Source organism: Lampetra planeri, chromosome 47, assembly GCF_965212315.1.
Source record: "Lampetra planeri chromosome 47, kcLamPlan1.2.h2, whole genome shotgun sequence".
Lineage (NCBI taxonomy): Eukaryota > Metazoa > Chordata > Hyperoartia > Petromyzontiformes > Petromyzontidae > Lampetra > Lampetra planeri.
Window position 1 is genome coordinate 3,656,718 of NC_136153.1, and position 19,891 is coordinate 3,676,608.

The following is a 19,891-nucleotide window of genomic DNA, read 5'->3' on the forward strand; positions in this document are numbered from 1 at the left end:
TAGGTGTCTATGTGAGTCTGTGGGTGTCTACGTGAGTCCATGAGTCTCTAGGTGAGTCTATGGGTGTCTATGTAAGTATATGGGTGTCTATGTGAGTCTATGGGTGTCTATGTGAGTCTATGTGGGTCTATAGGTGTCTATGTGAGTCTGTGGGTGTCTACGTGAGTCCATGAGTCTCTAGGTGAGTCTATGGGTGTCTATGTAAGTATATGGGTGTCTATGTGAGTCTATGGGTGTCTATGTGAGTCTATGGGTGTCTATAGGAGTCTATGTGAGTCTATGGGTGTATATGTGAGTCTGTGGATGTCTACGTGAGTCCATGAGTCTCTAGGCGAGTCTATGGTTCTCCTCCACGTGGGCCTACACCTCAGACGATGGCCCATGTGGTAAGGCCACTCACTGCCCACTGCGACCATTCGCTGGCAGCGCTTCTCACGTTCATCACGAGGCTCCTCCTGAAGCCGTCCAGTGGCTCGCTCGCCAACCTCGGCATGGGGACATCGCCCATAGCCCCCTCGCCCCTCTCCCTCCCACCACACGGAAGACGATGATGACGATGATGACGATGAGCACGTTTGAATGCACCGCAGGAGATCTTACTTGGAGTGACCGCGCGTGCCCAGACGCCGGGTGGTGAGGTGCGGGAACTTCTGCCGGATGGTCTGGGGCAAAACAAATTCATCGTCATCATCGTCGTCGTCGTCATAATCATCATCATCATCATAACCATCATCGTCATCATCATAACCGTCAGCATCATCAAAGGCACAGTGAAGGCGTTTTGCGCGTGAGTATGTGGGGAGCGGTGGAGTAGCGCTACGCCGCGCTGCCAACCGAGCCTGAGCCTCCCCTAGGTCGACTCAGCCTCAAATGAGTACCTGCTGCGGTGTGTAAACATCGCCACTGGGGAGACAAAGGCGGCCGGGCGTGGTGCTGGCCACCCACCCCCTCGTGCGCCGTGCCGGCCTTCATAGGTCCTCGCTAACAGCACTTGCCCCAACAGTTTGTTCAGGCTATACGGGGGATCTTTGTCTTTTGGGGGGGGGTGAGGGGGGTAGGGGGGGGTGTCTTTCACCTTGCCAAAGGTGGCGGCGCAGGCGGGCTCCAGGTGTTCCTTGCGGCAGAAGTCGAGGTAGTGAGTGTAGAGGATGCAGCGTGGCAGGCACACGCCCTCACACACCATGTAGTTCTCATCCAGCCTTGGCACACACACACACCACACAAAGACAAAGACCCCCCGTATAACCTTAACGGACTGTTGGGGCAAGTGCCGTCAGCCAGTAGCACCTGGCCAGCACCACGCCCGGCCGCCTTTGTCTCCCTTAGTGGCGATGTTTACACGCCACACCAGGTGCTAATTATAGGCTGAGTCGACCTAGGGGAGGCTCAGGACCGGTTGAAATAATCGTCACCGGCGTTGGCCGTGAGTGGGAATCGAACCTGGGGCCGCCGGGTTCGCAGCGCGGCGCTACCTGTTGTGCTACCGCTCCCCACACTCACACTGCTCCATGGCGAGAGGTATGGTGGGTACGGCGGGGGGGGGTGTGGAGAGGGGGTTTAAGAACCTTGCCCACGTTGTTTCAACTGCCGTGAGATGGAATCTCAACCCCCTGCCCCGCCCCCCTCTACGTGGCACGTCCAGCGCCCTGAGCGCTACGCCGTCAGCCTCCCCTTGACTTCGGGGCTCTCACTGCAGGCTGAGTTCCCACCTCTAGAAACAGCCGCTGGACCGCACTTGCTCTCCCCCCCCGGCGGAGGCTACTCGGGGGACTTTTGCCTTTGGGGCCGCCCATAAATGACGTCACGCGATTTTGGACGATTGTTTTACCCCCCCCCTCAAATATGACGTCACAAAGCTCTGCCCCCCCCCCCCCCCCCCAAAATAAAACATGCTTCAAATCGCTTTAAACTATTGTCATTGTAGTGCGTATTTAATGTGACGCTGCACTCTGATGTTGTAGGAGAAAACATTCATTAAAACGTCTATTTAATTAAGTAGAACGTGTTGTCTATATTTACTTAAAGTTGCGCATTTTGATGTGACGTCACATTCCTCAAACCCCCCCCCCGCTCGTCACACATCGTCACAAATGTCTGACCCCCCCCTCCCCCCCAGGTGCGTGACGTCATTTATGGACGGCCCCTTTGTGCGTCAGGCACCAGTGCAGCGTGAGGAGGCTCTGCCTCTTCTTGTCCCGTCCCGCTTGCGCCAGAGAGCTCCTGGGGTCCGGGCCGACGCCTCCCGTGGACTGCTCCATCTCCCCGTCCGTCTTTGTCTCCCCGGCGTTGTCCCTGCCCGCGTTGCAGCGCGCGTGGGCCGCTGGTCGTGTCGGGTGCGCTTCTGCGCGCCAGGGAAGGGGCAGGGAGGGCTCAGTGAGGAGGAGGAGGCAGAGGGAGTGTGGGGAGAGAGACGGTGGAGATACGAAGGGAGACGCGGGGAGATGAATACGGAGACGCGATGACACACGAGGGGAGGTGCTCGCTCGGACAAGGAGAGACGCGGAGAGACGCGGAGAGAGGCGTGGAGACGCGTACAGCGACACGGACACGTGGACACGTGGAGAGGGACACTCGTTGAGATGCACGGAGACAATGGCACACGAGGGAAGACGCGGAGAGACACGGACACACGTGCGGGAAAATACAGGGGGAGAGAGACAGAGGGAAACATGAGAGACACCCGGACATTAGGAGAGACACAATGAGTTGTACTAACTATTAAAAAAAAAACTTTTTGTTTTTCACCAGGCAAAGCCCACTGAGCTATGTAGCTTTTTTTCAGAAGTGACCTGGCCACAAATGATAGCTCAACGAAGTGGCTTATCACGTGAAAATGTAAGGCAGCCAAATACTCGAAACGCGTGATGTTGATTACAAATGTGGAGGGAAAAACCGGAGGACCCGGAGATAAATCCACGCCGCCACGTGGGGAGAGAGAGAGACACGCAAACTCCAAATAAACAGCAGGCGTCAGGGTCGGGATCGGGATCGAACCCACGACCTCCTGTATAGCAGGCGAGGGAGTTAACATCTCACCACTGCAAGGAGGCACATACACACGCACACTACGTGGGTAGACTAATCGGTGCTTGATGGACAATGTGGCAATACCGAACGGCAGGTGATCAACCACCCACATCGACCCTCTCCAGTAATCGGGAGAGTTTTTTCTATACACGCCTGAGTCTATGACATCATCCACATACACATTATATTCGCAATGCGATTCGGGTATTTTTTCTCTCTATTTAAGTCTCTCTGCATCTGCTGCTTAAGCGATATTCACTTACAAAGGTCAGAGTGCTTCACATAAACCGCGATTTACATGAATGTCCAACACTCAAAAAATATCAAACACGAGACATTTCGATTTAAAGCTTTCGTGACTGCAGGGATTCATATTCTTGGTTCTTTCGGTAAAGTCACGTAGATGATGCTGACGTTAGGAAAAAAACGCCACTTTTTTCAAATTTTCTGGCTGTGGATTTCACACCTGATGATGATTGCTTGTGTTGCAGTCGAAACGTCGTGAGAATTTTTATTGTTTTATATTTGTATTATTTTATTATTTCCCTTCTACGTCACTTTACCGAAAGAGCCAAGCATACGAGACATTTCGTTTTATTTTAGATATCTCAACAAAGCAATGCAACCCCTATCCCATATAATATAATGCCAATAATGAATTACGGTGAGTGTTTGACAGAGTGCTCTCCGAGTCACATCAACACATCGTCTCAACACATTTGAAAGGGCACCCCCAGTGGCAGCTGTCCCTTTGTGTTGCGCAATGTGCAGCCGTGTAATAATCCCAATTGAGTGTTGCCAATAGAAGTCAATTTTACCAAAAAGACCGGCGACAAATTTCCAAGAATAACATCAACAACAACAACGGTCGCCCTTCGCCACTCAAGTGGCGGTGACAACACCACGGCGCTTGTGCCAGGCTAGGTGCACTTGGAGGACACGTGATGTGTCGACAATGGCAGGAGGTCACGGGACGGACCCACTTGCCATGGACATCCAGCACGGTTGGCTACGTACGGTGCGAAAGAGGTTCAACACACATACATCTGTGAAAACTACCGGACATGTGTGACTTAGAGATCCATAGCTCATCGGATTCCCCCAGTCTCAATAAAAGATTCTGATTCGGGTTGACTGACTGAGATGACTGGCAGGGCGGGGCGGAGAAGGGCCGGGATTTTTTTCCGGAGTTCAGCCCTGGACAGCTCCGGCTGCAATTAAGCCATGCTCTGAGTCACCCTACCACCTCCCCTGGGTTAGGGAGGTTGAGTGTTTGTGTCGCTTCGGTGGGTGCGGCGCTGTGATTAATCGCTATGCAATGCGAGCCACACTGCGATAGCGACCAAAACACAATAGGCGCACTCTTTTGAAGAACGCGTGAGAGTTGCGTTCAGGAACGGGCTGCCCTGTGACAGCGCTTCGTGGGAAATTCAGAATGTGAGCAGCATCACGGCCATGGTGAACTAACCGAGAAAGAGACACCCAGACACAGGGCTCAAACCCAGGTTCTTAGCGGTGCTGGCTCTGTAACCCTGACCTTAGGAACCCCCTGACAGAGAGAGAGAGACACCCAGAAGCAGGGCTTGAAGCAATGCATTATTAGCAACATGAATTGCCAAATAGTGAGAGAGACACCCATACCCAGGGCTCAAACAGAGGTTCTTAGCGGTGTTGGCTCAGTGGCCCTGACATGGCCATTATGAACCCACTGAGAAAGAGAGACACACCCAGAACCAGGGTTTGAACCAATGCGTTATTGGTATCCTGTCTCACGATGAACAGCCAAATGAACCTTGTGGCGGAAGTCAAAATCGTAATTAATGAGTTTATTTTTGGCGACTCCGTCCCACCGCGCACACAAACGCCGCGACCCGCCTGGCACGGATCGTTCTGTTGTCACGTGGTGTCCAAGCGCAGCGGCGAGGACGAATGCGCAGAAGAGCTGAACAAGCGAATGCTGCACTCCATGCTCGGGTATGGACCAGATCATGAGTCTTATTATCCAAAGCTGCTCAAACTGCCTACACTACTTAAGTCCTCTTCTTGTTTTTTTCGGTAAAGTCACGTAGAAGGGAAGTTATAAAATAATAATAAAAAATAAAACATAATAAATAACCAAGAAGATGAATCCCTGCAGTCACGAAAGCTTTAAATCGATACTTAAATCCTTTATTTGTCATAACGGTTTTCATAATACAGTGAAACTGCTCTCTTAGCTTCATTATTATTTGTGACCTACCAATGTCTGCTGCCAGGAACAATCGATGACAATCCTATTACCTGCAGATATTTAACAGATGAGATGCGTTGCACCGTTAATTCCTCCTGTTTGATTATAATACTTCTCTTGTCCGTATGCATCTGTGCAGATGGGTTTTTTTTGCGGTTAAGCCATAGTCCCCACATACCGCTCGTATCGATGCGGATAAAAGGAGCGGTGACCCACTACTCTGTAGAGTAACATTGGCATAAACGCCTGTTACAATATGAACAGCGCATTGAAAGCGCGTACTATTTTACGTACTGTTTACAAAGTGTGTTCACAATCCACACTGAGAAACACAACGATTGACAGAGGGCTGTAAATTATTTTTTCGATAGTGTATTTAAATAGACGTACTGCAGGTAAGTATTTTTCAGGTTAAAGGCATAGTTTAACAAGACAACACTTGCCACCATCCTTCAAACCCATTGGTGAAAAAAGAGCAAAGTTTCTGTTTACATTATAATATAATGTTTATGCAAGAGCCGGGGGCTTATGGGACCATGAACTTCAAATGCTCAGAGAGACACCCAGACCCAGAGCACGGCCATTATGAAACCTGCAAGAGACCCATTTGGTGAAACTGACCTCGGTCAGATCTTGCAAGCTAAGCATCACTGAGCCTGGTTAGTGCTTTGATGGGACGTCAGCCACTACCACCTTCACCACCTAAGGGACTACACACGGAATCCATCAAAGCATGGCCATGTTGAACCCGGTCACCCATCCGTGGGTTTGGGGAGGTTGAGTGTGTCGCTCCGCTGGGTGCGGTTGAGTGATTGATTGCTATCCAATGCAGAGCCACGCTGAGATAGCGACCAGCAGTACAATAGGTGCCCTTCTCAGAAGTACGCGCGATAGTTAATGGGTTGATTGCAATAAAAGCCAGAGAAACGTCGGGCTCGATTTGTTAATGGTGTGGGTTTAAACTTGATTTGAAGCTTTCGTGACTGCAGGAATTGGTCTTTGGTTCTTTCGGTAAAGTCACGTGGAAAGAAAATAAATTAAATATAATACGACGTTTCGATCGCAACACAAGCAGTCGTCATCAGGTAGAACTACATTTCTTTCGACGTGACTTTACCGAAAGAACCAAAGAGTTGTGGGTTGACTCTCCAACACACCGGTGTACACTAATTGGTGCGCTTTGTTTCCGTGACAAACCTTAATAATTGTCTGCGTCGTGTGGTGGCGGGTTTAACGACACATTCATATATTTCCGCGATCTAACCTTTAAAAACCCACCTTTATTATGGATAATATTGGTCGCGAAAGACTGCCACTACTACCACTACGTGTTGAACAAAGCGTGACCCACGATTCGCATCGCTCGCTCACCACAACCGTCGCACTCACCGCCACGACCATGCCAACGGGAGGAGCGGTGGCGCAGTGGTTAGCACGCTGCCGCTATCAATGCGCCTCCAGCAATGCGAGCATTGATCCTCGGTCACGGCAAACGTCGGCGGTGAGCCATCATCACCAAACCAGCACTGACCAGCGCGGTGAAGTATGGTCAAACAACCCCCACATCCGAACCCACAGGGCAGTGGGTTGACAAAACGGCTATAAACATGTCCACACCGTGAATTTTTTTGTGAATGTTTCTGGATCATGTACATTACTTAATGTGATGAATTCGTGAATAAATTACACCATGCAAATATTCTCCGTAAAGTCTGAAAGTCGCACGAGGCATCGGTGTGGTCTGCACCACGACCGACCGCCTTTGTCTCCCCCACTGCTCGTTATTTGTTAAACCACCCACGTGCTAATTTCTGGCTACGTCGACCTAGGGGAGGCCAACACCCGATCTTGATATCACGCGCCACTGATGAGAGCCGTAGTCGGGAATCGAACTAAAATCGCCGGGTTCGTATTGCAGCGCGCTGACCACTGCGCCACCGCTCCCGACACACGCGAATATACTCATGAACTCTCTCACACACACACACAAACCACATTTACTTAACTCATGCACACACACGCATACACGTTCACTCATTAACTCGAGCACACACGCACACACTATCACGAAAAAACACACTCACGCACTCACCTACAGACAAAAGCTCCCCCGTGTAGCCTTAACAGACTGTTGGGGCAAGTGCTGTTAGCGAGCAGCACCTATGAAGGCCGGCACGGCACAAAAGGGGGTAGGTGGCGAACACCACGCCCGGCCGCCTTTGTCTCCCTAGTGGCGATGTTTACACACCGCACCAGGTACTAATTATAGGCTGAGTCGACCTAGGGGAGGCCCGGGACCGGTTCTGATAATCGTCCCTGGTGTTGGCCGTCAGAGGGAATCGAACTCACGCACACTCATTCACTCACTCACATAGAGACAAAGATCCCCGTGTAGCCTTTACAGACTTCTTTTTAAGGGCAAGTGCTGTTAGCGAGTAGCACCCGTTAACACTCGCAGTCACTCACTCGCGTCGATCCGTTCCTCCGACAGGGTCAGGGCCGACACCGCTTGCCCAGGAAAAGCCTCATTGAGTCTCAAGACTCGTTATCAGGAGGACGTTATTACAGCGCATCAATTATGGATGAGAATTGTGGCGAAACCCCAGCGAACCCCGATATCCCGATCCACCGCGCGTTCATTCATTCATGCGAGGTTGGTAACGTTCAAATCCCCGCACAGACAGATTCAAGGATCCACTGCCACCCTGCCATCTGGTGAACTCGCAATCAAAGTCTGTACCACAGGCGACTAACAGTCTCCAAAATAACGACTCAACAGGATCAAACCCCCGCTTATCGTATTCGTCACAACGAGTCAATGGTCGGTTCGGATTAAAGATCCTCGCTCCCTCCCGCACATCCGACTAGCGCGGCTGGCTACGTACGGTGCGAAAGAAGTTCAACAGACAGCGCAGACGCGAAAGACAAACTTACCGGACTTAATGCAATTCTGGTAGCCGGGGGCTTTTCCAGAAGCCAGGCGCGATGCCTCCTCGTCATCATCCTCCTCCTCATCATCATCATCATCGTCGTCGTCGTCTTCTATCGCCGCCTCATCCTCGTCATCATCTTGACGCGTCACCAGGTCCTCACCTCGTCGCCTTTTCGAAGGCATCTTCATGTCGACCGGTCTTGGGCACGGTTCGGAGAGTCGGTTGGGAAAATGAGGGGGGTCGAGTGAGTGAACTTCGTTGGATCCTCACCCACGTGGCGTACGGATGAGAGTGAGCGAGTACTCCGCGAAGCTCAGGAAAATCCGCTGCTGCTGCTGCTGGTGCTGGTGGTGGTGCTGGTGGTGGTGCTGCTGAGTTGGTAGTGGTGCAACAGCACAGGCACAAACGAAGTGATGATTGCACGCATTCGTCAATAGCACTGCCCCGCGAGGAAAGGGATCCTATAGAATTCTAGATTTGAAGCTTTCGTGACTGCAAGGATTCATATTCTTAGTTTTTTTCCGGTAAAGTCACGTAGGTAAAAAAAAAATAATAAAAGTAAAATAAAAATAAAATAAAAATCACGACGCTTCGGAGACAACACAAGCTTCCGTCTTCAGCTGGAACTGTCACAGCACGATTGCTGTATCAAGTGACTTTACCGAAAAAACCTAAGAATATGGATTCTATAGAAGACTACTTTGCGGGCAGTGGGGTCTTCTTCATAGGAGACAGATGACGCTACAGGTGGCACACGATGTGCCTCCTGATAGTGTTCACGAATTCGCCGTGACGTCGCTATTGCGAGCGGTGCCTCGACTCGGAGAGGTGGATTGTGGTTGATGCACGAGCGGCGGTGGTGATGATGGTGGTGATGGTGGTGGTGTTGTTGTAGAATTCACTAAATTTTCAACAAGATTTGTTGTTGCAGACGTGGACACGAAACGGAAACCGCTGCCGAACTCGCAGTGCGCCGCCTGAGACACACGCGGCACGACGCCTGGCAAAGTCATTCTGAAGCTCCCATCGCATCCCCCACTCCTCCCTCCATCCTCCTCTCTCCATCACTCCTCCCTCACTTCCCTCCCCCCCCGTTCCCCACTCTCTCTCTCTCCATCCTCCCCTTCCTCCCCCACTCTGCCCGTCGTTCGACCACACTCCCTCACTCGACCCTATCTCACTCCTCTCCTCCCTCCATCCTCCCCTCCCTCCTCCCCCCCGTTCCCCACTCTCTCTCTCCATCCTCCCCTCCCTCCTCCCTCTACCCTCCTCTCCCTTCTCCCTCCCCTCCACTCCCTCCTCCCTCCTCCATCCCTCCCTCCTCCCTCCCTCCCTCCTCTGCTCCACACCCTCCTCCCTCCATCCTCCCTAGAACCCCCCCCCAACGACCTCCCTCCTACCACCTCCATCTCTCACACCTCTCTCCATTCCTTCCTGATCGTATTCGCCTACCTCCCTCCTACCATCTTAATGATAATCATATTCACGATAATAAAACAGTCGTAACATTGACTCTGTACACAGTGGCGCCATTCGTGCAAACCGCATCACGCAACGTCGCTCGATCCACGACGCGCATGAAGGCGGCGTAACAGGTGAAGATGTTTTCGGCCAAATCACCAGCGCTGTTTTACACTGCGCGCGCTGCGTCGAGGCAACCGGAGGCAAAGCCCACGCGTGCAAGGGGGCAACGCTCGATCCCAGGAGGGGGGTACGGCTCCTTCTTCCCCCACGCCCGAGGCGGCCCCCCAGCCCAGACAGCTGTAGCCCCCCCCCCACCCCCCACCTTATCATTGACGTCACAACGCTCGCGTGCTGTTTGTCTGTAAAGAGGTTCGCTCCACGAACAGAAAAAAACAAGCCCTCGTCTCGGTGTCCTCGTCAATGATTAACGAGCGGCCAGGCGGCTCCTCCTGGGCCCATAAATCAGACAAACGTGGAAAGAAAAAAACATACACACGTGACGCTCCGAAGTTGATGCCACCCTGAATGAGTGAACGAGCGAGTGGGCGAGTGGACGAGTGGGTGCGGGTGAGAATGCGGGTGGGTGATTGGGTGATTGATCGAGCCGGTGGGGTGAGTGGGTGAGCAAATGAGTGGGTGGGTGACCGAATGAATGGGCGAGTGGACGAGTGGGTGACCGATTGGGTGAGCGAATGAGTGGGCGAGAGGACGAGTGGGTGACCGATTGGGTGAGCGAATTAGTATGCGAGCGGGTGGGTGAGCGAATGAGTGGGTGAGTGGCTGGGTGACCGAATGAGTGGGCGAGTGGACGAGTGGGTGACCGATTGGGTGAGCGAATGAGTATGCGAGCGGGTGGGTGAGCGAATGAGTGGGTGAGTGGCTGGGTGAGCAAATCAGTGGGTGAGTGGCTGGGTGAGCTTGTTGTTGTGAGCTGTAGCGTGGTGAGTGCGTGGTCTCGGTGTGGACGGCTTCTCAAGCCCCTGCGACTGCTGTGTTTGCTCATCCCTCCAATAGACGAAACGTCGCGGGGGGGGGGGGGACTTTGAGCTCTGCGTGACGACAGCGAACGCACGAGAGCCGCGCACGTGTGCGATTGGGAGCATTTAGAGTGCTCCTGTGTGTGTTGGGGGTTACGGCCTTAACAGCACTTGCCCCATGAGTGCATGTGGGCTATGTGGCGCAGCTTTATCTTTGTGCATTAGGAGGTATGACTTTAATAGTACTTACCCCAGCACTCCATGCAGGCTATATGGATGCACCTTTGGCTTTGTGGATTTAAGGATATGGTCGTAATCATCAGCAGCAGTCATGCTCGATCCACTGCTGGATCAACGTCCTTCCGAATCTGTCGCTACACATCCTGTGATGCAACAAATCGCCTGATAAATCACCTTAATGGGTGGATTGCTTACAGCACATTCATCATCAAGCGGTGGATAATGATGATGTCGGGCAGGGCTCTAGTTTGGTGGGCTAGTGTGGTGGGGTTAGAGGCAGAGCTAGAGACGGTTGGGCTAGTGTGGTGGGGTTAGAGGCAGGGCTAGAGACGGGTTGCCTAGTGTGGTAGGGTTAGAGGCAGGGCTAGAGACGGGTTGGCGAGTGTGGTGGGGTTGGAGGCAGGGCTAGAGACGGATTGCCTAGTGTGGTGGGGTTAGAGGAAGAGCTAGAGACGGGTTGCCTAGAGTGGTGGGGTTAGAGGTAGGGCTAGAGACGGGTTGGCGAGTGTGGTGGGGTTAGAGGCAGGGCTAAAGACGGATTGCCTAGTGTGGTGGGGTTAGAGGAAGAGCTAGAGACGGGTTGGCGAGTGTGGTGGGGTTAGAGGCAGGGCTAAAGACGGATTGCCTAGAGTGGTGGGGTTAGAGGCAGGGCTAGAGACGGGTTGGCGAGTGTGGTGGGGTTGGAGGCAGGGCTAAAGACGGATTGCCTAGTGTGGTGGGGTTAGAGGAAGAGCTAGAGACGGGTTGCCTAGAGTGGTGGGGTTAGAGGTAGGGATAGAGACGGGTTGGCGAGTGTGGTGGGGTTAGAGGCAGAGCTAGAGACGGGTTGCCTAGAGTGGTGGGGTTAGAGGTAGGGCTAGAGACGGGTTGGCGAGTGTGGTGGGGTTAAAGGCAGGGCTAGAGACGGGTTGTCTAGTGTGGTGGGGTTAGAGGCAGGAATAGAGACGGGTTGTCTAGTGTGGTGAGGTTAGAGGCAGGGCTAGAGACGGGTTGTCTAGTGTGGTGAGGTTAGAGGCAGGGCTAGAGACGGTTGGGCTAGTGTGGTTGGGTTAGAGGCAGGGCTAGAGACGGGTTGCCTAGTGTGGCAGGGTTAGAGGCAGGGCTAGAGATGGGTTGCCTAGTGTGGTGGGGTTAGAGGCAGGGCTAGAGACGGGTTGCCTAGTGTGGTGGGGTTAGAGGCAGGGCTAGAGACGGTTGGGCTAGTGTGGTTGGGTTAGAGGCAGGGCTAGAGACGGGTTGCCTAGTGTGGCAGGGTTAGAGGCAGGGCTAGAGATGGGTTGCCTAGTGTGGTGGGGTTAGAGGCAGGGCTAGAGACGGGTTGGCGAGTGTGGTGGGGTTGGAGGCAGGGCTAAAGACGGATTGCCTAGTGTGGTGGGGTTAGAGGAAGAGCTAGAGACGGGTTGCCTAGAGTGGTGGGGTTAGAGGTAGGGCTAGAGACGGGTTGGCGAGTGTGGTGGGGTTAAAGGCAGGGCTAGAGACGGGTTGTCTAGTGTGGTGGGGTTAGAGGCAGGAATAGAGACGGGTTTTCTAGTGTGGTGAGGTTAGAGGCAGGGCTAGAGACGGGTTGTCTAGTGTGGTGAGGTTAGAGGCAGGGCTAGAGACGGGTTGCCTAGTGTGGTGGGGTTAGAGGCAGGGCTAGAGACGGGTTGTCTAGTGTAGTGAGGTTAGAGGCAGGGCTAGAGACGGGTTGCCTAGTGTGGTGGGGTTAGAGGCAGGGCTAGAGACGGGTTGGTGAGTGTGGTGGGGTTAGAGGTCGGGCTAGAGACGGGTTGGCGAGTATGGTGGGGTTAGAGGCAGGGCTAGAGATGGGTTGTCTAGTGTGGTGGGGTTAGAGGCAGGGCTAGAGACGGGTTGCCTAGTGTGGTGGGGTTAGAGGCTGGGCTAGAGACGGGTTGCCGAGTGTTCGTGGGGTTAGAGGCAGGGCTAGAGACGAGTTGCCTAGTGTGGTGGGGTTAGAGGCAGGGCTAGAGACGGTTGGGCTAGTGTGGTGGGGTTAGAGGCAGGGCTAGAGACGGGTTGCCTAGTGTGGTAGGGTTAGAGGCAGGGCTAGAGACGGGTTGGCGAGTGTGGTGGGGTTGGAGGCAGGGCTAGAGACGGATTGCCTAGTGTGGTGGGGTTAGAGGAAGAGCTAGAGACGGGTTGCCTAGAGTGGTGGGGTTAGAGGTAGGGCTAGAGACGGGTTGGCGAGTGTGGTGGGGTTAGAGGCAGGGCTAAAGACGGATTGCCTAGTGTGGTGGGGTTAGAGGAAGAGCTAGAGACGGGTTGGCGAGTGTGGTGGGGTTAGAGGCAGGGCTAAAGACGGATTGCCTAGAGTGGTGGGGTTAGAGGCAGGGCTAGAGACGGGTTGGCGAGTGTGGTGGGGTTGGAGGCAGGGCTAAAGACGGATTGCCTAGTGTGGTGGGGTTAGAGGAAGAGCTAGAGACGGGTTGCCTAGAGTGGTGGGGTTAGAGGTAGGGCTAGAGACGGGTTGGCGAGTGTGGTGGGGTTAGAGGCAGAGCTAGAGACGGGTTGCCTAGAGTGGTGGGGTTAGAGGTAGGGCTAGAGACGGGTTGGCGAGTGTGGTGGGGTTAAAGGCAGGGCTAGAGACGGGTTGTCTAGTGTGGTGGGGTTAGAGGCAGGAATAGAGACGGGTTGTCTAGTGTGGTGAGGTTAGAGGCAGGGCTAGAGACGGGTTGTCTAGTGTGGTGAGGTTAGAGGCAGGGCTAGAGACGGTTGGGCTAGTGTGGTTGGGTTAGAGGCAGGGCTAGAGACGGGTTGCCTAGTGTGGCAGGGTTAGAGGCAGGGCTAGAGATGGGTTGCCTAGTGTGGTGGGGTTAGAGGCAGGGCTAGAGACGGGTTGCCTAGTGTGGTGGGGTTAGAGGCAGGGCTAGAGACGGTTGGGCTAGTGTGGTTGGGTTAGAGGCAGGGCTAGAGACGGGTTGCCTAGTGTGGCAGGGTTAGAGGCAGGGCTAGAGATGGGTTGCCTAGTGTGGTGGGGTTAGAGGCAGGGCTAGAGACGGGTTGGCGAGTGTGGTGGGGTTGGAGGCAGGGCTAAAGACGGATTGCCTAGTGTGGTGGGGTTAGAGGAAGAGCTAGAGACGGGTTGCCTAGAGTGGTGGGGTTAGAGGTAGGGCTAGAGACGGGTTGGCGAGTGTGGTGGGGTTAAAGGCAGGGCTAGAGACGGGTTGTCTAGTGTGGTGGGGTTAGAGGCAGGAATAGAGACGGGTTTTCTAGTGTGGTGAGGTTAGAGGCAGGGCTAGAGACGGGTTGTCTAGTGTGGTGAGGTTAGAGGCAGGGCTAGAGACGGGTTGCCTAGTGTGGTGGGGTTAGAGGCAGGGCTAGAGACGGGTTGTCTAGTGTGGTGAGGTTAGAGGCAGGGCTAGAGACGGGTTGCCTAGTGTGGTGGGGTTAGAGGCAGGGCTAGAGACGGGTTGGTGAGTGTGGTGGGGTTAGAGGTCGGGCTAGAGACGGGTTGGCGAGTATGGTGGGGTTAGAGGCAGGGCTAGAGATGGGTTGTCTAGTGTGGTGGGGTTAGAGGCAGTGCTAGAGACGGGTTGCCTAGTGTGGTGGGGTTAGAGGCTGGGCTAGAGACGGGTTGCCGAGTGTTCGTGGGGTTAGAGGCAGGGCTAGAGACGAGTTGCCTAGTGTGGTGGGGTTAGAGGCAGGGCTAGAGACGGGTTGTCTAGTGTGGTGGGGTTAGAGGCAGGGCTAGAGACGGGTTGGCGAGTGTGGTGGGGTTAGAGGTAGGGCTAGAGACGGGTTGCCTAGTGTGGTGGGGTTAGAGGCAGGGCTAGAGACGGGTTGGCGAGTGTGGTGGGGTTAGAGGCAGGACTAGAGACGGGTTGGTGAGTGTGGTGGGGTTAGAGGCAGGGCTAGAGACGGGTTGCCTAGTGTGGTGGGGTTAGAGGCAGGGCTAGAGACGGGTTGCCTAGTGTGCGTGGGGTTAGAGGCAGGGCTAGAGACGGGTTGCCTAGTGTGGTGGGGTTAGAGGCAGGGCTAGAGACGGTTGCCTAGTGTGGTGGGGTTAGAGGCAGGGCTAGAGACGGGTTGTCAAGTGTGGTGGGATTGGAAGCAGGGCTAGAGACGGGTTGGCGAGTGTGGTGGGGTTAGAGGTAGGGCTAGAGACGGATTGCCTAGTGTGGTGGGGTTAGAGGCAGGGCTAGAGACGGGCTGGTGAGTGTGGTGGGGTTAGAGGCAGGGCTAGAGACGGTTTGCCTAGTGTGGTGGGGTTAGAGGTAGGGCTAGAGACGGGTTGGCGAGTGTGATGGGGTTAGAGGCAGGGCTAAATACGGGTTGGTGAGTGTGGTGGGGTTAGAGGCAGGGCTAGAGACGGGTTGCCTAGTGTGGTGGGGTTAGAGGCAGGGCTAGAGACGGGTTGTCTAGTGTGGTGGGGTTAGAGGCTGGGCTAGAGACGGGTTGCCTAGTGTGGTGGAATTAGAGGCAGGGCTAGAGACGGGTTGCCTAGTGTGGTGGGGTTAGAGGCAGGGCTAGAGACGTGTTGCCTAGTGTGGTGGGGTTAGAGACAGGGCTAGTAACGGGTTGGCGAGTGTGGTGGAGTTAGAGGCAGGGCTAGAGACGGGTTGTCTAGTGTGGTGGGGTTAGAGGTAGGGCTAGAGACGGGTTGGCGAGTGTGATGGGGTTAGAGGCAGGGCTAGAGATGGGTTGCCTAGTGTTGTGGGGTTAGAGGCAGGGCTAGAGACGGGTTGGCGAGTGTGGTGGGGTTAGAGGCAGGGCTAGAGACGGGTTGTCTAGTGTGGTGGGGTTAGAGGCAGGGCTAGAGACGGGTTGTCTAGTGTGATGGGGTTAGAGGCAGGGCTAGAGACGGATTGCCTCGTGTGGTGGGGTTAGAGGCAGGGCTAGAGATGGGTTGCCTAGTGTGGTGGGGTTAGAGGCAGGGCTAGAGATGGGTTGCCAAGTGTGGTGGGGTTAGAGGCAGGGCTATAGAGGGGTTGTCTAGTGTGGTGGGGTTAGAGGCAGGGCTAGAGACGGGTTGCCTAGTGTGGTGGGGTTAGATGGAGGGCTAGAGACGGGTTGCCTAGTGCGGAGGGGTTAGAGGCTGGGGTAGAGACGGGTTGCCTAGTGTGGTGGGGTTAGAGGAAGAGCTAGAGACGGGTTGGCGAGTGTGGTGGGGTTAGAGGCAGGGCTAAAGACGGATTGCCTAGAGTGGTGGGGTTAGAGGCAGGGCTAGAGACGGGTTGGCGAGTGTGGTGGGGTTGGAGGCAGGGCTAAAGACGGATTGCCTAGTGTGGTGGGGTTAGAGGAAGAGCTAGAGACGGGTTGCCTAGAGTGGTGGGGTTAGAGGTAGGGATAGAGACGGGTTGGCGAGTGTGGTGGGGTTAGAGGCAGAGCTAGAGACGGGTTGCCTAGAGTGGTGGGGTTAGAGGTAGGGCTAGAGACGGGTTGGCGAGTGTGGTGGGGTTAAAGGCAGGGCTAGAGACGGGTTGTCTAGTGTGGTGGGGTTAGAGGCAGGAATAGAGACGGGTTGTCTAGTGTGGTGAGGTTAGAGGCAGGGCTAGAGACGGGTTGTCTAGTGTGGTGAGGTTAGAGGCAGGGCTAGAGACGGTTGGGCTAGTGTGGTTGGGTTAGAGGCAGGGCTAGAGACGGGTTGCCTAGTGTGGCAGGGTTAGAGGCAGGGCTAGAGATGGGTTGCCTAGTGTGGTGGGGTTAGAGGCAGGGCTAGAGACGGGTTGCCTAGTGTGGTGGGGTTAGAGGCAGGGCTAGAGACGGTTGGGCTAGTGTGGTTGGGTTAGAGGCAGGGCTAGAGACGGGTTGCCTAGTGTGGCAGGGTTAGAGGCAGGGCTAGAGATGGGTTGCCTAGTGTGGTGGGGTTAGAGGCAGGGCTAGAGACGGGTTGGCGAGTGTGGTGGGGTTGGAGGCAGGGCTAAAGACGGATTGCCTAGTGTGGTGGGGTTAGAGGAAGAGCTAGAGACGGGTTGCCTAGAGTGGTGGGGTTAGAGGTAGGGCTAGAGACGGGTTGGCGAGTGTGGTGGGGTTAAAGGCAGGGCTAGAGACGGGTTGTCTAGTGTGGTGGGGTTAGAGGCAGGAATAGAGACGGGTTTTCTAGTGTGGTGAGGTTAGAGGCAGGGCTAGAGACGGGTTGTCTAGTGTGGTGAGGTTAGAGGCAGGGCTAGAGACGGGTTGCCTAGTGTGGTGGGGTTAGAGGCAGGGCTAGAGACGGGTTGTCTAGTGTGGTGAGGTTAGAGGCAGGGCTAGAGACGGGTTGCCTAGTGTGGTGGGGTTAGAGGCAGGGCTAGAGACGGGTTGGTGAGTGTGGTGGGGTTAGAGGTCGGGCTAGAGACGGGTTGGCGAGTATGGTGGGGTTAGAGGCAGGGCTAGAGATGGGTTGTCTAGTGTGGTGGGGTTAGAGGCAGGGCTAGAGACGGGTTGCCTAGTGTGGTGGGGTTAGAGGCTGGGCTAGAGACGGGTTGCCGAGTGTTCGTGGGGTTAGAGGCAGGGCTAGAGACGAGTTGCCTAGTGTGGTGGGGTTAGAGGCAGGGCTAGAGACGGTTGGGCTAGTGTGGTGGGGTTAGAGGCAGGGCTAGAGACGGGTTGCCTAGTGTGGTAGGGTTAGAGGCAGAGCTAGAGACGGGTTGGCGAGTGTGGTGGGGTTGGAGGCAGGGCTAGAGACGGATTGCCTAGTGTGGTGGGGTTAGAGGAAGAGCTAGAGACGGGTTGCCTAGAGTGGTGGGGTTAGAGGTAGGGCTAGAGACGGGTTGGCGAGTGTGGTGGGGTTAGAGGCAGGGCTAAAGACGGATTGCCTAGTGTGGTGGGGTTAGAGGAAGAGCTAGAGACGGGTTGGCGAGTGTGGTGGGGTTAGAGGCAGGGCTAAAGACGGATTGCCTAGAGTGGTGGGGTTAGAGGCAGGGCTAGAGACGGGTTGGCGAGTGTGGTGGGGTTGGAGGCAGGGCTAAAGACGGATTGCCTAGTGTGGTGGGGTTAGAGGAAGAGCTAGAGACGGGTTGCCTAGAGTGGTGGGGTTAGAGGTAGGGCTAGAGACGGGTTGGCGAGTGTGGTGGGGTTAGAGGCAGAGCTAGAGACGGGTTGCCTAGAGTGGTGGGGTTAGAGGTAGGGCTAGAGACGGGTTGGCGAGTGTGGTGGGGTTAAAGGCAGGGCTAGAGACGGGTTGTCTAGTGTGGTGGGGTTAGAGGCAGGAATAGAGACGGGTTGTCTAGTGTGGTGAGGTTAGAGGCAGGGCTAGAGACGGGTTGTCTAGTGTGGTGAGGTTAGAGGCAGGGCTAGAGACGGTTGGGCTAGTGTGGTTGGGTTAGAGGCAGGGCTAGAGACGGGTTGCCTAGTGTGGCAGGGTTAGAGGCAGGGCTAGAGATGGGTTGCCTAGTGTGGTGGGGTTAGAGGCAGGGCTAGAGACGGGTTGCCTAGTGTGGTGGGGTTAGAGGCAGGGCTAGAGACGGTTGGGCTAGTGTGGTTGGGTTAGAGGCAGGGCTAGAGACGGGTTGCCTAGTGTGGCAGGGTTAGAGGCAGGGCTAGAGATGGGTTGCCTAGTGTGGTGGGGTTAGAGGCAGGGCTAGAGACGGGTTGGCGAGTGTGGTGGGGTTGGAGGCAGGGCTAAAGACGGATTGCCTAGTGTGGTGGGGTTAGAGGAAGAGCTAGAGACGGGTTGCCTAGAGTGGTGGGGTTAGAGGTAGGGCTAGAGACGGGTTGGCGAGTGTGGTGGGGTTAAAGGCAGGGCTAGAGACGGGTTGTCTAGTGTGGTGGGGTTAGAGGCAGGAATAGAGACGGGTTTTCTAGTGTGGTGAGGTTAGAGGCAGGGCTAGAGACGGGTTGTCTAGTGTGGTGAGGTTAGAGGCAGGGCTAGAGACGGGTTGCCTAGTGTGGTGGGGTTAGAGGCCGGGCTAGAGACGGGTTGTCTAGTGTGGTGAGGTTAGAGGCAGGGCTAGAGACGGGTTGCCTAGTGTGGTGGGGTTAGAGGCAGGGCTAGAGACGGGTTGGTGAGTGTGGTGGGGTTAGAGGTCGGGCTAGAGACGGGTTGGCGAGTATGGTGGGGTTAGAGGCAGGGCTAGAGATGGGTTGTCTAGTGTGGTGGGGTTAGAGGCAGTGCTAGAGACGGGTTGCCTAGTGTGGTGGGGTTAGAGGCTGGGCTAGAGACGGGTTGCCGAGTGTTCGTGGGGTTAGAGGCAGGGCTAGAGACGAGTTGCCTAGTGTGGTGGGGTTAGAGGCAGGGCTAGAGACGGGTTGTCTAGTGTGGTGGGGTTAGAGGCAGGGCTAGAGACGGGTTGGCGAGTGTGGTGGGGTTAGAGGTAGGGCTAGAGACGGGTTGCCTAGTGTGGTGGGGTTAGAGGCAGGGCTAGAGACGGGTTGGCGAGTGTGGTGGGGTTAGAGGCAGGACTAGAGACGGGTTGGTGAGTGTGGTGGGGTTAGAGGCAGGGCTAGAGACGGGTTGCCTAGTGTGGTGGGGTTAGAGGCAGGGCTAGAGACGGGTTGCCTAGTGTGCGTGGGGTTAGAGGCAGGGCTAGAGACGGGTTGCCTAGTGTGGTGGGGTTAGAGGCAGGGCTAGAGACGGTTGCCTAGTGTGGTGGGGTTAGAGGCAGGGCTAGAGACGGGTTGTCAAGTGTGGTGGGATTGGAAGCAGGGCTAGAGACGGGTTGGCGAGTGTGGTGGGGTTAGAGGTAGGGCTAGAGACGGATTGCCTAGTGTGGTGGGGTTAGAGGCAGGGCTAGAGACGGGCTGGTGAGTGTGGTGGGGTTAGAGGCAGGGCTAGAGACGGTTTGCCTAGTGTGGTGGGGTTAGAGGTAGGGCTAGAGACGGGTTGGCGAGTGTGATGGGGTTAGAGGCAGGGCTAAATACGGGTTGGTGAGTGTGGTGGGGTTAGAGGCAGGGCTAGAGACGGGTTGCCTAGTGTGGTGGGGTTAGAGGCAGGGCTAGAGACGGGTTGTCTAGTGTGGTGGGGTTAGAGGCTGGGCTAGAGACGGGTTGCCTAGTGTGGTGGAATTAGAGGCAGGGCTAGAGACGGGTTGCCTAGTGTGGTGGGGTTAGAGGCAGGGCTAGAGACGTGTTGCCTAGTGTGGTGGGGTTAGAGACAGGGC

At 55.2% G+C, this 19,891-nt stretch overlaps 1 protein-coding gene across 1 annotated transcript in view; it reads right to left on the reverse strand.

Annotated features, from left to right (window-relative positions):
- Positions 1–9,185, reverse strand: part of LOC144733444 (DNA-binding protein RFX6-like) — a 40,020-nt gene extending 30,835 nt beyond the window's left edge. Inside the window, exons 1-4 of the mRNA XM_078615352.1 lie at positions 8,192–9,185; positions 2,161–2,341; positions 1,076–1,199; positions 601–662 (exon numbers count right to left, since the gene is read on the reverse strand). Coding sequence (XP_078471478.1) covers positions 601–662; positions 1,076–1,199; positions 2,161–2,341; positions 8,192–8,378 — 554 coding nt within the window. The 5' untranslated portion in view covers positions 8,379–9,185. The remainder of the gene's footprint in view (positions 1–600; positions 663–1,075; positions 1,200–2,160; positions 2,342–8,191) is intronic.
- Between the last annotated feature and the right edge of the window lie 10,706 nt (positions 9,186–19,891).